This window comes from Fringilla coelebs (assembly GCF_963513975.1).
Source record: "Fringilla coelebs genome assembly, chromosome: 5".
NCBI lineage: Eukaryota > Metazoa > Chordata > Aves > Passeriformes > Fringillidae > Fringilla > Fringilla coelebs.
In genome coordinates this window covers 60042797-60058526 of record NC_140033.1, presented here as the reverse complement: position 1 = coordinate 60058526, position 15730 = coordinate 60042797, and the positions used below count along the sequence as shown (strand labels likewise).

The 15730-nt window shown below is 37.8% G+C and overlaps 1 protein-coding gene across 3 annotated transcripts in view; it reads right to left on the bottom strand.

Moving 5' to 3' along the window:
* Positions 1–2481, bottom strand: part of DGKI (diacylglycerol kinase iota) — a gene marked incomplete at its 3' end in the record, with an annotated part of 99834 nt that extends 97353 nt beyond the window's left edge. For 2 of the 3 annotated variants that reach the window (XM_084205889.1, XM_084205888.1), the window contains exon 1: positions 2050–2481. In XM_084205889.1, coding sequence (XP_084062015.1) covers positions 2050–2142 — 93 coding nt within the window. In that variant the 5' untranslated portion in view covers positions 2143–2481. The remainder of the gene's footprint in view (positions 1–2049) is intronic. The other variant, XM_084205890.1, reaches the window with a different exon arrangement.
* Between the last annotated feature and the right edge of the window lie 13249 nt (positions 2482–15730).

Here is a 15730-nt window from a genome sequence, read left to right as displayed (position 1 = left end):
TGTGAAATTACAACAATTTGTAAATATTGTGTTTGTACTCTCTGGATCAAGCAATGTGAATATTTCATAGTGTTTACCAAACATTTCTATAGAGTGAAGAGGGTCATAATACACAGAAGTAGAGCTGGCCAGAAACAGCAGGAGAGGAAAAATATTTCCTAAGAAACAGTAAATAAGAAAACAAGACTTCTGCCAAAAAATCTGAAAACACATCCAAAAGATGCATCACTATTTTTTAAAGTAATAAGGATGCATTTCTCATAACTCCAGTGGGTGCTATTAGGAGGCCTCATGGAAATGCACCCATTGTCTGTGTTAAATACAATTTTGATCCATTTAATGCTCCAGCTACTCAAGATAAGGTTTTGCATGCTACTGACCATGAATTTCAAGGACTAGAGATGTGATTGCAAGTTAATAATCAAGTATTTTCTCTGTGCTCATGACTCAGGCACACAAAGCTAACAGCTACTTTCTTTTGGCTTAACGTTTTAAGCCATTATTTAAAAGATTTTTTTTCATAAATTATAATTAACTAGATTCGATTATTTATTTTTTAATTTGAAGTTTTAAAAAAATGGACAAGCAAGCAAATTCTCTACAAATATTGTAAGGAAGATATGCCCTTCTTTGGGCAAAAGCCAAATCAAAAGAAAATGACACATCAGGGTTTATTGGGGGTTATTTGGGGGTTTTTTCCCCCCTTTTTATCTAAAAATTAAGTAAAATAAAAATTTAAAGAATTGAAGAAAAGCTTCTTTTAGTAAGGTCAAAGATGGATACATCTGTCAAATACCACACAGTTGCTGAAAATTAGCCAAGGATATTAAGTCCCTGCCAAGGACTCAAGCATTCCTCAACAAAAGAGAAAAAAGTATTTCTCTGGAGGAGACTGAGTAAAACAGAGAAAGAAAACTTTGGGGAAAATCTACAACTGGCAAAAAAGCCTTTTTTCTCAGAGTGGAGGTGGCTAGGAATATTGCAATGCTCTCTCTTGACCTAAAGGAGAAACAGAGGCCTCTTGGGTTGATTTTTTGCTAACTCTATTCATGTATTTCCTCTACCCCTTGTCCTTAACAGCCAGCTTCCTACTCATGCTCAAATCTGTCACATACCTAAACTGGAACTAAAGCCAGTTTTACAATTTAGGCCTTTTTCTGGTTTCATTGACTACTTTTGTCTTAGTGCCTTGGCTACAGCCTGAACTTCTTAGCTTCTCCTTGACAGCCAGGAGGCAAAAAGCCCAGATCACTTCCCAAGGATGGACCTTGGAAATAAAGAATATTATTCTGAAATAAAAAAATTAAACAACATTTCTGGCTCCTTGATATGTTCAACGTTTGTTCCTTTCATCTCAACTTGGAATAAAAACAGACTTTCAAAGAAAAAATTCATCTTGCATGATGTGAACCCCCTTTTAATTTCTGACCAGCTCTCTTTTGGATATCTTTTCTCCCTCTTGTGTTCAGCAGGGAATTCTCCTCTCCAAGACCTACTACTTCCAGCACAAAAGCTTTGAAGTCCAATGCCTGTTATGTGCAACAATGAGTGTGTGGGTTTGTTTACTGCTGAATGTGCAAGCCTTGGTGCAAGTAAGACCTGATTCTTTACATGTCCATTAAAGGCAAATCCAGAGAGATGCCAGTCCAGAAACAGCCAATTCCTACTGCAGTTCAAGTGGATGTTTGTGAAGTTTTTTCCCTGTATTTGCTCAGCTCTATTTAATGAAACATGCTTGACTGCCTACCACACAGGGGATGTCTTGCAGTATGCTTGCTGAACTCACAGTTACAGGAACAACTCTGAGCTGAATTAGCTCAGAACAAGTCATGTTTGTTGCTAATCATCCCAAACAGGGAAATTTACTGAAGGACTTGATGGATGGGAAGGAGGATACAGGTTCATAACCACCATATGGATGTATGCTGGGTTTCAGGGAGAGAGGCAGGGTTGAACAAGCATGCCTTGGTGAAGGAGGACCAAGCAGGGAAGCCAGGCTGGCCCTGCACAGCCAGACAGCTTCAGAAACAGACATCAGCATGCAGTTACCTGAGGTTTCTTCACCTTAATGATCCAGGTGGGAGGCACAATGACAGCAGCATGAGCCCCCAGGGAACATGGCTCCTCAATGTGATGTAGCATGAAACAGGTGACTTTGTTATGAAACTGGAAGAGAGGGAAAGACTAGAGTCAAGAAAGACAAAGGGGAAGCCTGGAGAAAAAGAAGAGGATGATGGTACAAAAACTAGGGCAATATTCCCAACTCCATCATCTTCAGGTCCTTCAATAGATGGAGATTTAGGACATGTAACTAAAGATTATCTTCCTAAGCCATGTCTTCTTAGGAAAAAAAAAAAAAAAGACATAAACAAAAACAAATCAAGACAAACAAAAGCACCAAACCAACAAACAAAAAAAACCCGACAATCACTCCCAGTTAAACTCAGTCTCCTGAAGTATTTTCCACTTACCGCCAGCTTGCACCAGGAACAACTGATGGCCACAATCTCTTTACTATGGAAGGAGAATTTCTGCTGAAAGCCCTAGAATAACCAGGGGGAAAAAAGCATTAAATTATCTTGACTATAAGAAAATATATATCTCTAACTCTAGCCAGGTGAGTGTGCTAGGCAAGCAGATTTCTGGGGGAGAAAACAATTACAGGAGGTAACAGAGAAGGTTCTTCTACTAGAGTATATTCATAAAATTATTTTAAAAAGGTTTCTGCAAAATATTGCACTTTCCCTTAAATTTTTTTGTAGTTAAAAGCAATGGAAGAAATAGAGAAGAAATGTCTATTTTAATTTTTCATGGATTTCTACAGACTTGAAAGTTTCAGATTTTCTGTTGAACAAAGTGTTCTGTCATTGCAGCCTTGTTTGTTCTAAATATAAACAAGAATTTGAATTTTCCTTTTTTACTACAGAGTAGAATTACCTTTTTTTTTTTACAACAAAACAGAATTAACTACAATGTCTCTCTGGGAATGTTCTGACAGGGAAATGAAGTAATTAAGTTTATAGTTTTATTGAACTGACTCAGATTAAAATCTTTCCAGTAAGTTCCAAAAAAACCAGTATGGCTTGATTCAGATCTCACAATCAAATAAATTATTTCTTTGCATTTTTAAAGCAAGAAAAGCCCACCCCAACCAGAAAATGCAATTTTATTCTCCTAGACGGGAGCTTCTTTGTATAGATTGCAATATGACTTTGCTGTAAATTCTAAGGCTGGAAAAGACAATTGGATCATATATATCTTTCTATATGCAACACAGGCAACAAACAATAAGAGACAGTCTGCAATTTTGAGCTGAGTTAAAGGTTATTTTATTCAGAGAAAAAAATTGATTTGGGTTGATGACTGGAGAGATGGAAAGGCCACAATTTCAGTGAACAGTTTGTCAGTTGTCTTTACTGCTTAGATTTCAGATTTGCAGTTGGTTGGATCCTTTATTCATGGCCTTCCATCAATTCTCTCTCTACCTCTGTAAGTAGCCCATCACCACCCAGAATTTTCTAATCCAATCTCTCTCCCAAGTGATGAATCTGTGAGCCAATTTTCTTTTCAAGAAGCTGAGTAATACCTAAATCTCCTACATGCCTGAAAATGCCCAAGACTCAATGCAAAAAAAAGTTATAAACTGATTTAGCAAAGTCTAACAAGTCATTGCCTCACTGCTTCTGTTATTAAAGTCCTTCTTCCCCTGCAGGACAAATGATCCTATTAGCGGTCAGTGAAATGAAAAGGTCAAGCACACCGAGAAGAAGAATTAAATAAACAATCAAAAAAAAAAACCCATGCAGAGATGCCTTGGTATTCTGAAGTGGGGGGTTGAGCTACAATCTGTCGGTACAGTGTGGCTGAGAACAACTCTATGGATACTCAAAACAGGAGGAGGCTCTACCTGCCTGCTCACAATGCAGAACTACATCTTGCAGCTTCATCTACAGGTGTCCCTAGCATGCACTCAAACCAGTTTGCCACGTGGACCTCATCACCAAGACCAACTCCTGAAAAGGCTTGTGTCACCTCTGGCTAGATTTTTGCAGTTTTGTTTCAATCCTTGCCCTTATGCCTCAGGGTTTACATTCAGGGAAATTCAAAGAGGAGATTTTTCATAATGACTGTGATTTGGCATATTCAGGTTTAGCAATTGAGTGTAGTGAAGTGGCTTAACAAAGACAAGCTGACCAGATATTTCTGGCTGATCGCATCTTCTCAGCCATTCAGTGTGAGCATAAGAGCAGTAACTGTGATACAAGTGCTGGAACAGAGGTCTGACACTGGGCAAAAAACTCTCTCCTCATTTACTTCCTCTAGTGCTTCACAATGTTTCTAACAAATCTCACTCCTCCTTGTTCCAAAGTGCATTAAAATAAAAATAATTATTTTAGTCCCTCATGGGCACAAAGTGTTCTGGTTTCTTCTGTCTCATAACATCAATGGGAAAACCCTTCTCTCCCAAAATCTCCAATAATAAAAGTCTAAATTCAGTACATTAATTCCACAGCCCATCAGCTGTGCATTTTAAACATATGGACTGAGCAGCTTGTCTGGTTCTGGACGGATCATTTTTCATTTATTTAGTAAGTCATTTGGCTTTTAGGGAGTCATTAGAGAAAATTATACAGCAATAAAAGCATATTAATAATAACTAGCAATAAAACACCACTTTCCTTCCTCAAGTTGTTTTACAAATGTGAGCTAATTCTTTCTAAGGATAGAAGTTTCAAGTAAGATGGCATTTATTTGAAAGCTAGTTTCATAAATTAAGTAACTGATAAAATAAACCATGCACTGTAAAGTCACTGGGAGATTTGGCAGGGACCATTGGATTGAAACATAGGAACCCTCCATATTTCACTAGAACTCATATTTTCTGCCTTCTCTGATTGAGAAGAAGCACTGAATTTCAAATGTCTTCAATCATGCAAGGAGGTCTTCTATCTCAAAATTTCTAATTTGGGGCAGAAAATGAATTTCACCTTTCTGAGAACATCAGGCTAACAGTATGATTAGCACTGATTCTCCAGTAACCAATCCCTCCACAACACATGAAACCCCATGTTGTGATCTGCTCCTATAGAAATAAACAGTTGTGTACACCAGAAAAAAATGTACTTTGTAGGAAAAGAGTGCCTGAATGGCCACAAAACCAACTTGTGTTGGTAATTCAACCTGTCTGAATAGTCTGGATTAAAGTATGTTCTAACATAGACACCTGTGCACCAAAGACAGCACATAAGGATTACTAGTTCTGATATGTTTTATTTTTATCCACAGAAGTATTGATTACTAAAGACTAGTTTTACAGCAGTGTTAGGGCTACTAATAATTTTTTTGCAAGTATTTTCCTACAAAAGATTTTCTCTCTTTAGTGTTCTTAGAGATACCCTAATGCAGCAACCCTGTAGGAGAGACAGATATGATTACAACTCAAACACAGACTGTAACAGAAGCACTTGGATGGTGATCTCTGCTAAAATAACAAAGAACTAGAATGGCCTTTCAAGCACTAGAAATTTCAGTCTTAACTTTACATTCAGCCCTGCATCAATCCACAGGCCTTTAAAGGGACACCAGTGACAGAGACACTGTAGGCACACACTGCATCTGTGTGGAAGGCACCCCACTCTGGACACCACAGAAGGTTAAAGAATAGTGTTTGTTTAGCATTATGGTCCAAAATATGTTCTCAGTCTCAGAAAACCCCTCAGCCACTGATAACTGGGAGCATATTAGAAAAAGATTCCTTTTCATTCATCCTTAAGCTTCTATTACTGCACATAGTTATGAAATGGATGGATGCTGGACCATATGGTCTGAGCATTTTTATGTCATATTATAGAAAGAAAAAAATTATCCTGATTTCTCTGGTGATCTCAGCTAACAAATAGCTAACAGCTACAAAACTGGCTTTTTTTCCCATATCTTCGAAAGAAAGAAAAGAATTCTTTAACATTATGACTGGTGTGGATGCCATTGGTTGGGAACTCTTAATTACCATCCTTTCAAACACAACAGCTATGAAGGATTAGGAAAAAGACCTAATGTGTGACAGGTTTAAAACAAACAAATGTATTTCTTCTCATAGCATGCAATAAAGTTCAGGAATTTCTTGCTAAAGGATGTTGTAAATGCTACAACTTTACATGAACTCAAGGTTCAAGAAGGCAAGACCACAGGAAAGGTTATCATAGATTATTAACTATAAAGACAAGATTTCTGGAAATTCATGAGACAAAATCAGAAATTGTTTTCTTGATTACACTGCACATTCCAGGCCCCCTTCTCAGGTACCAATTTCTCTATATAGTACTTCAGCAATAAATCAGTGAAATCACCCTTGGAAAGAGTAAAAACCTAAAGCCTAGATGCATTTCTATAGTCTGTATTTGCACTAGCAATAATGTGTAACAGGGTAGCACAGGCTCTGTTAGTATTTAAGAGATTACACACAAGCATTTTCAGATAATTTTACTTTGGATTAGCTGTAGTCTGGTCCTGTGGACTGAATTCCCACCAGCAACTGCAGAGTGAACTTCCAATTAAGTTTAATCTAAAAGTAATTCAGTTCATTTGTTACAAGACTGTCCCCCATGTGAACCATTGCAAGTGATGATAACATGGAAAATTTCTTTCAAACTGCACTTCTGATCTAAGATTGAACAGTGACAGACCCCTGTGTGCTCAATTTTTCAGGAAGTGCCAGACATGGCATATAATGGCACACAGGATATAGAGCCACAAGGCAGTGCTAAGGATATGGAGTGCATTAATTCCTATCCACTTGCTTATGGTTTAAGCATGAGATGGGTATATCCTGAAAACTTTCTTCATTTGAACTGTAATTAATGATCACTAAAATACTTACCCATCCTGTTCCAGGCATGAGATAGGACTGGACTGTCATTCAACAATGAGATCTACCAGAATTCTTAACTATTCTATGAATAATACTTTTTATTGCTTTAAATTTACTGTCATTCTGTTTCATGGATAGTTTCCCTTTTCTTACAAGACAAGAGAATAATAAAGGTGGCTCTTACTTGGAGATTTTTGAAATGTCATAGTGAAACACATGCATTTTGCTGTAATAGGAGACTGTTAGGCCAATAAATTTAACTGATTATTTCAGTTATAATTTTCTCTAATTTTTTGTTTCCTGGCAAAGAATAACTCTACTACAACTTACTTATCTTACTCTTAACTGGATATTTCTTATTTAAGGGGAAAACTAAGATTTTCTCTGAGGATTTCTATATTGTCTGTTTGATGGTTGGATCTGAAGACCTATATCAACCAAGGCTGTCCATAGGTACATAACCCTCACAAGTTTTGATAGGATACCTGGTGAGTACTCATTGCAAAATCAACTCCAAATGCTTGTAGGGGAGATCCAGGCCAAGAAGGCAGAGAAGGATGGCAAAGTCATACCCCAAGAAAGCTGTGTGCAAACTGCCTTGCTGCACTGTTCCCATGGTACTTGCTGTAAAAGGGCATCACATTTTTATTGCATGTCCTATTGGTAGCTGACAATCTGTATGAGTATCCAAATACAAATTTCATTTTCCTCTGCCTGAAGGAGAGGAAATGTGCCATGGAGATGAGACCTGGACTTTCTTACTATTTGTAAAGAGGGAGGCAGGAATATAATATAGTGCTAAAGAAAGGAAATTAAATCCATGTTAATTTAATTTTTAAATATTTCCCAATATATTTCAGGGGTTCATAATATTTCAGAAGAAAGACCTCCAGTAAATTTAGGCACTGCTTCCCCCTTTTTATAGTTTTTTTAGAAACAAACTTTTACAATTTATGAAGCAGAAGAAACATAAAGCAGTCTCACAGATCTTAGAGGCTGCTGGGCAGAAAGAAGGCAACAGCCCTTCTTTTCCAGGAGCCTAAAAATAGGCCATCACACTTTTGGCACAGAGGAGAGCACTGCAAGAACATCATATTAGTACGGGGTTAGCTTAGCAATTAAAAAGGCTCAAGGAGTCACAGCTTTCCTCCTCCTCACTTTCAGCAGCCAGTACACCACAACCTCCCAGGACAAATGCTGTGCTCATTCCTGCAGATGCAGCTGCCTTTCTCTTCCCACGTGGGAATCAGAGCTGTAATGCTCAACATCTCAGGCTTATCATTAGCTATTAAAAGAGGCCAAGTGTGTGTGATAGAAAAAAAATGCAGTGACTGGAAGGACCTACTGGCTACCCTGAACTCCTAAGTGCCCTGTGTTGTGCTTGTGCTGTGCAGGAAATCTCACCTTTCCACACTGCTTACATTTGCCCTCCTGCCTCCGCCGGTGCACCCAGTGATGCCGCACAAAGTTCTGCAAACAAGGAAAAAGAAGATGTTTTATAGGAGCACGGGCACCTTGCACTCAATGGTACCATCTATGGGCCATTTGTTAACAGACACCAAGGAAAAAGTCCCTTCAGCCAACAGAGTAACTCCTGGAGCAAAATGCACAGCAGGCGCTGCATAGAATCCCAAAAACCACCAAAACTGTAGGAGGAATAAGGACAAGGTGGTGTTTTCTTTATCTCATTGAAATAAGGCCAGAAAGAGGAAAATAGTTTTTTTAAAAATAAAAATACTAGCTCAAAGACCAGGAAGAAAAAAAAAGCTACCAAAAAAAAAAAAAAAAAGGAAAAAGGTAGAATAACTGAATGAATGGGCAAAAGACAAGAGAAAGGTGAAATGGTTTCTGTCAGTGTAAGCAATAGAGTGCTTCAGCTAGAATTCATTTTACATTTTTTCTGGAGAGGGGAACATACTCCACTGGGAACCAATTCTCTAAGACTCCTCTCATTCTCAAAGCACTTCTGCAGCTGCACACCAGGGGGACCAGCACACGTGTCAAATGAAGAGAAATTTGTCCATTACTCACTTCTCTTGGAGATCTGGAGCCTCCTTCTCGGAAAGTTGGTTTGCAGCGAAAATTAATCTGGCATTGAAACAAAACTGTTAGAACTTAAAGTGAGCTGAAAGAAAATTTATTCCAGTACCTTGATCTAGGCTAGACTTCCAAAGTACTTATTATCTATTAAAATATTAGCTTCACTGGGTGAAAAAAGATACTTACCTGGATATCAGAAAAATCTCTTTTCATATGCCATATTAATTCTCCTTGGTAGACCTCTACACAGCCCCCATCTTCACTAATGCTATTGCTGCCTACTCAGTTCAAATATTTCAACTGCCTCCTCCTTCTAGAAGGAAACTGCTTTATCTGTTTTGTTTTTCTGAAAATCATTCGCAAACAAGGGCAGACTTCAGTTTAGGTCTGGAAAGGTGCTGGAAATTTCACTCTTCACTCAAGACCTTTTTGCACATCCTGTATTTATGTCTTCATAAACAAAATCTGTAGAGAAGTTGCAACTTACATAAAGAACCATGCAAATACTCATTAATTTCTACATTTTCCTTAGAGAAAGATGTTTGCATCCACTTCCCCAGCCACAAATCATTTGGGGAGCATTGTATTGCCTCATGCAGTGGTGTTGCCACTCCAAAGAGAACAGGAGATCTCATAAATGGAAAACATTTTGAGGAAGGTGAAGAGAAAAAAAAAAGTATTTAATAAACAAGAAGGTAGTCCTATGAGAAAAAGTTTTGAGAAAAGAAAAACAATAGAATTAAAAACAGAGGGATGTAGACACTAAAAAAGGCACTGAAGAGGAAAGAGGCCTGCACAAAGTCTAAAGGATATGTGAAATAAGGATGTGCTAAATTAAACAAATTCAAGTTTGAGTTGACTACCCTTCAAAGAATTAAACATTTGAAGACAATGCACAGCTATGTTTTTGTTACAAACATAGAATGACCAAGCTTCTCCAAATTTAAATACAACCCTCCCCATATAAATAAGTTCTTCACTCATTTAATAGTTGACTTCAAAATCATAGTTCTAGGGGAAAAAATAAAAATAATTTTTTTAAAAGTCACACACAAAAAAAAGTAAGCAAAATACCTAGGACATATAAAGAAATGAAATGGATTCTAATATTAGTCTTCCCTTGCTCTTCACCTGGAATTGCAATTTGTTGTTTCTCTGCTCAGTCATGGCAGGTTGGAAAGATCCAGTTTATATTTATTTTCCTTAAAATTAGCACCTTGGCAGAGAGGGTTAAGCAGAAGACTTATGTACTAGTTTTAAACTTTATAGACTTTGTAAAAGCCCTCTGCCAAGAGGGGAATTTCATGATCTCCAAAACAGCACAGAGAAGCTGGGTTTTATCTAAGTGCTCATTTTCTCTGGCTGGCAATGCCACCAACTCACTGGGCTTTGGAAAGTCAGCACTGCTGGTGATGAAGGAAATCATGAAAAATTCACTGGTAACATTTTGTGCTGAAAGCATGTGCTAATGTTAATTTCACTGTGGATAAAAGCATCGGGGGTGGAAATGGTACCTCTCCAACTTGGTATTATGGCAATCACTGTGGGATTTGTCAACATGAGTCCAAATACTTGGAAAGGAAAAAGCCCTTTCCTTATAGGGTTGCTGCTATAAATTTGTTATGCATCAGCTTCTTTTATGAAGAACAACATTGCTAAACATTTAAGAGTGAAAATGAAGCTCTAATGAAAGCAATGGGGAAATTCCCACACATATTTCTTTGCACATATCCCACCAGGACTGAAAAGGGTGGGGAGGAGATTTCTCTAGCAACATTTCCAGTTAGGCATAATGAAGACAAATCTCTGAGGGTAAGACTGAAGTCAGTCTAGATATTCTGTAGGTACTTGGGTGTGATGAAGGATTCTTGGAGGAAACGAGAAGCAGGACAGATGCTCACAGAAAAAATGGCAATATGAAGGAAAGGTTTGATGTTTTCCATTTTCCAGACAAAAAACTTGAATTCAGAAGTTTTGAAGAGAAAACAATATAGTCTAGTAAATACAGGGGGAAAGTTCACACTAGTATCTTATGCTGCACTGCTCATAATAAGTAGAGCTGTCATAAAATGAATTATGCTGGTTTTAGCTGGGGAATTGTAAAAGGCCAGTTTTGTACGTGACAGGATATTCCATCTTCAAGCTTCAATTTTTCATTTAGAAGCAGAGACAATTTAATTTTTAAACAATAAAATTGTGAAAACATTCTCTAGTTTTTTCTTTGTTTGGTTTTGGGGTTTTTTACGGTTCACAGGGTTCAAAGAAATATACTTTAAAAAAAAAGTTGGAATTTTAAGCCAAGATTTGTTCACAAGTACATTGTTAAAACAGCTGTGAAAACTTAATTTTGGTACAGAGTGTTTTCCAGGCTGAAACCTGACTAAAGGAATTAAAAGCATGTTGGCTGCATCAGGCTCCAGAAGATGGCAATGTCTCACCTTCTCTAACTGCTCCATGCAGGCGTTGTGAACCACGATCTTGCAGGCAGCACACTTCCTCCGCAGGGCAGACTTCTGCAACAGGAAAGGGACAGTGTGTGTGAGGAACTGAGCTATGCCCAGGGGGAAAACAAAGGCAGCTGAAAAACAGGAGATGTTTTGCTCCCTATCCAATACACTTTATTTTTTTTTTCCTCCTGTGAAAAAAACAGCCACAGCACTGCAGCTTGTGAACTAGAAGTGAATGCCTCCCTTTAGGTAGGGGATCAGGTTAACACTGCAGAGCATCACTCTAAAAGTGAGCCAGCATCCTATGAAGATGATGAGCAAAGAGGAGAAAAATTGCACATGCAAATCAGAGAACTCAGATCAGTTTACAAGAGGTAATTTCATGCCTATCATAAAATATTTAATTTGATGGGCCTGACTATTGACTTGCAGAAAAATACTTGGGTACTTGGGTTATTTTAGCAGAGAATGATAAAATTCTCATAGAATGCTGTTAAATGCTTATGAAATGCTACAGCAGGGACAAAATTCTCAATTATGCTGGTTAGTTTTATTAATTTCAATAGTGCTTTTGAAATAATTTTCATTGAATCCCCTGGGCCAAAGCATATCAAAGGCAAGAGAATATATCCAGAAGAGAGAATGTATTTACTTACTTTACTTCCATAAACTGAATTTAATTAACCAGATGGAATTAATTTTCATAGAAATTTAACTTACAGACTTGTGCTTGAGGGACAGAAGATTTATAAATACACAGTAAGTTGAGATTTCTTTGCTTCAGATTTTTTACATTCAATTTATTCATGTCCATTTAAACATCTAATAAATTATTTCTTTATAATTTTCAGCATATTTTAAATAAGCTCACTAAAAAAAAGGGAATACAGCTTTAGCTCACATTATGGAATAATTATAATAATTTTAATAATTGTCATAATTTTCTGGATACACCCTAACTGTACATGTTCACAGCATATGGTGTTCTAATGTTTCACCTGAAGAATCATGGCATTGTATAGCAGACTAGGCTTTCACCTGTTTCATAACTTGGTAAGTTCATGGGTTTTATCTCTGTGTTTGCCAAGTTTGATTTTTATCTCTGTAAAAACCATACATTATTAAATTTCCATGTTACTTTCAATGTGCTAAATCATGAGGAAGAATTTGTTCAGTTTTAGGAAGGCAAAAAATCTACTGAGAACACAAGAACCATCACACTGGGTCAGACCAAAGGTCCACTCAGACAAAGAAATCCTGTGTCCAGGTTTTGCCAGAACTCAGTGTCTCAGGACCAGAGTAAGTGCAAACACACAGTGACACTTCGCTTGAGTATTACCACAGAATCAGCAGTTGCTTCAGAACTCTGAAGGAGGCATTGGCTTCTCAGGCTTGGCCTTAATGCCATATACCATAATGCATCCAACTTGCTTGAGAAGTTTTAGGAGATGGATATTAAATTTGTGCTATGGAAAGCACAAAAGTGTGCTATGGAAAGTATTTTGGATCACATTGCCCTGAACACTGGGGGTGATTAGTGAATCAAAATGCTCTGATTTGAATTAAATGCTCTGAAGGTGGGGAGGGTGGTAGTAAATGCTCTGAAGGGGAGGGTGGTAATAAAAGAAGAAAGGCAGTATCATGAAGAGTCACAGATGGCAACCACAAACATCCCAGAGAAGAGGAATTCCCTTTAACCTTTTCAGTCCAACAGCTAGGATACTCCCTTAGAGCATTGCTTCAGATCAAGGACATGAGCACAGGATCCCCACTCTCTTCCCAAGCTTCCTAAATACCAAAGTGAGAGGGGTTTGGCTATTTTATTCTCTTTTGATGAAGCAATTTAACTGAAACACTAGGCAGAAACAGCTCCTGAAGTAGCCTCAAAATGCAACAGTCAAAGAACAGACACTCACGGATCTGAGATCACTCCAATGAAATGTTTCAATAGACAGCAGAAAAGCTTCAATAGGAGAAAGCTAATCTTGAATATTCCCAAACAGGAGAAGGTAAACGCTCAAATATGAGTGCACTCATTGCTGGTGAGTACATTCAAGAGTTTGGAAAATTCAGTAGAAATCCTTGCAGTGATTAAAATTGCAGAAATTTGATCAGACCCTCCTCTCAGGGGCTGCAACAAGTGATATATTTGTGTATATTTTCATGTAAAATAGACTAGTGTCTTAATATTCCTGAAACAAATCAGTATTCTACTCCTTTTTTTCCGCCTTACCATGTTAGTAAAGCTGTTCATTACATACTTTCTCACTGTGTAAATAATCTGGGTCAATCAAAACTGGTTTGGGCTTTTTTCCTGAAGCAATAAAGTCTTTACCAGAAGCCTTTTGCCCTTTTTGCTCTCCTTTTGGAACACAGGCAAACAATTCAAGCTCTCAAGCGACTGAGCACTGCATCAGTCTGAAGCCAGGCTTGTTACCTCAGAAAAAGAAAAAGAAATCCAAAAATAACTCACTGAGAATTTGACTTGGCAGCTCTCCTCCCCCAGGTAGCAGAGGTCCCCAGAAACATTTGTCTCTAGCCACAGATGCTCTCCATTCACAGCATTTTCCTGGGAAAAATGAAATAGTTATTAATCTGTTTTGTGAAATTCACCCATGTGAATAGAGGGGGAAAAAAAAAATCTGATAGTCAAGAAATTTAGAAAACTAAAATAAACTAAAAAAAGGCCAAACAAAAACCAACTATCACACCACCAGGTATTGCTTTGGTTTTCAACAACACAAAGCCATAGCATATAACAGCATTACCCTGGCTGACCAGCCCGGCTGAAAAGATGCTGACAATACAATGATGTGTCACCAATCTGAACACACTTCACTTAAACTTTGCTGATGTCCTTCCCACATGCTGCATAGTTTAACTGGGAATTCAGATTTCAGAAGCATGTGATATACACAGAATTTTAAAGAAACAGAAAATTGAGAGAGGTGAAACAAAAACACAGCTAATGAACTTTCAATGGGAGAAACAAAAAAATTTGAGAACCAGGCACAGGAGTAAAAAACAACATGTTGACTATATCTTTAGGATGATAGGACAAACTAGACTAGAGAAAATGCTTTCCTTGAAATAGCTGGGTCAACACTCTGTTTGCAAATACCTCAATAAAGCATTACACTACCAAGAGAGACTAGACTTAGACCTCATACATGAAAGAACAACACACTCATCTGAGAACGCTCTCAGAAAAAGAATCCACCCAGTACACTGACAATTAGGAGTGATCAACATCTATCATCTAGGGTAACATCTAACTTGGTCTTGACAGCCTCATTTGACCAAATTTGTACCTTGAGTCTATGCAAATTCTTGTTCTAGAGAAACTTGATTGTAAATAGACTGTGGGTTTCACTTGTCTGTAATCCTGATGTGACTAAAAAGCCTAAAAGTCTACTATACACTACTTGAGCAAATTCTGTTCAGCCAGAATTAGAGCAAGATAGAAAATGCTTTGACAGTCTGACATTTGCTTCCCACACTGCAGAAGTCAGAAATGATGATGCTCACCAAACAGATGGCGTCCGACAGCAGGATGCTCCGAAATAGCCATCTTGGAGAAAATAATTTATTTAAAATACCACTGTCAGTTTCAAAGTGATAAAATGAGATAGCTTCTCTTGCTATGCTAATTTCTTAGATAATACAGAAAAGCAGAAGTAGCAAATCCTTTTCCTTCTGGTGTGCATCCACAACAGCCAGGACGTAGGCAAGAGTGCACATGGTGCCTACCACAACCATGGTGTTCACTTCCAGTAAAACTAGAGGACAAGATCAACACCGGCTGTTTTTTGGTGAGAAGTCTACCTGTCTGCAGGTCTTTAACTTCATCAGAAGTGTTCTAATTCCCAGAGCACCATAGTTTGGATAAGGATTTTCAACGCTTTTATAATGCAAAACAATTTCTAAGAACTTGCACTAGCTTAAGAAAATTTTCAAGCCTTTCCTAAGAGGTACATTATTCAGATTGTAAACTCCATCCCACATATGTGTCCTTATATTGCAGCTATTTTCTCTACAGCAGCAGGATACAAGCTCACCAAGGAGTGCTTGACCTGAGCAGATTCTCTGCTGACAAAACAGTGTCAACTCAACATTATAACTCAGAGGTAAATCTCATAGGATATAAAACATCCTTAGGAAAGACCAACTCTGAAAGCTAAATAAGAAAGCACACAGCTGCTGGGACAGAATTTTTAACAAGGAATAAAAATCGTACTAAAAAATAGATTAACAGCCCCTTCATTTGGACCAGGTCCACATAACTTGCCATCAGGATTTCTAAAGATAAAGTGGCCTATTTCCATAACCTGGTTTGGACTGTTTGTTCTCTATTGTTCCAGATTTTATCAGAGAT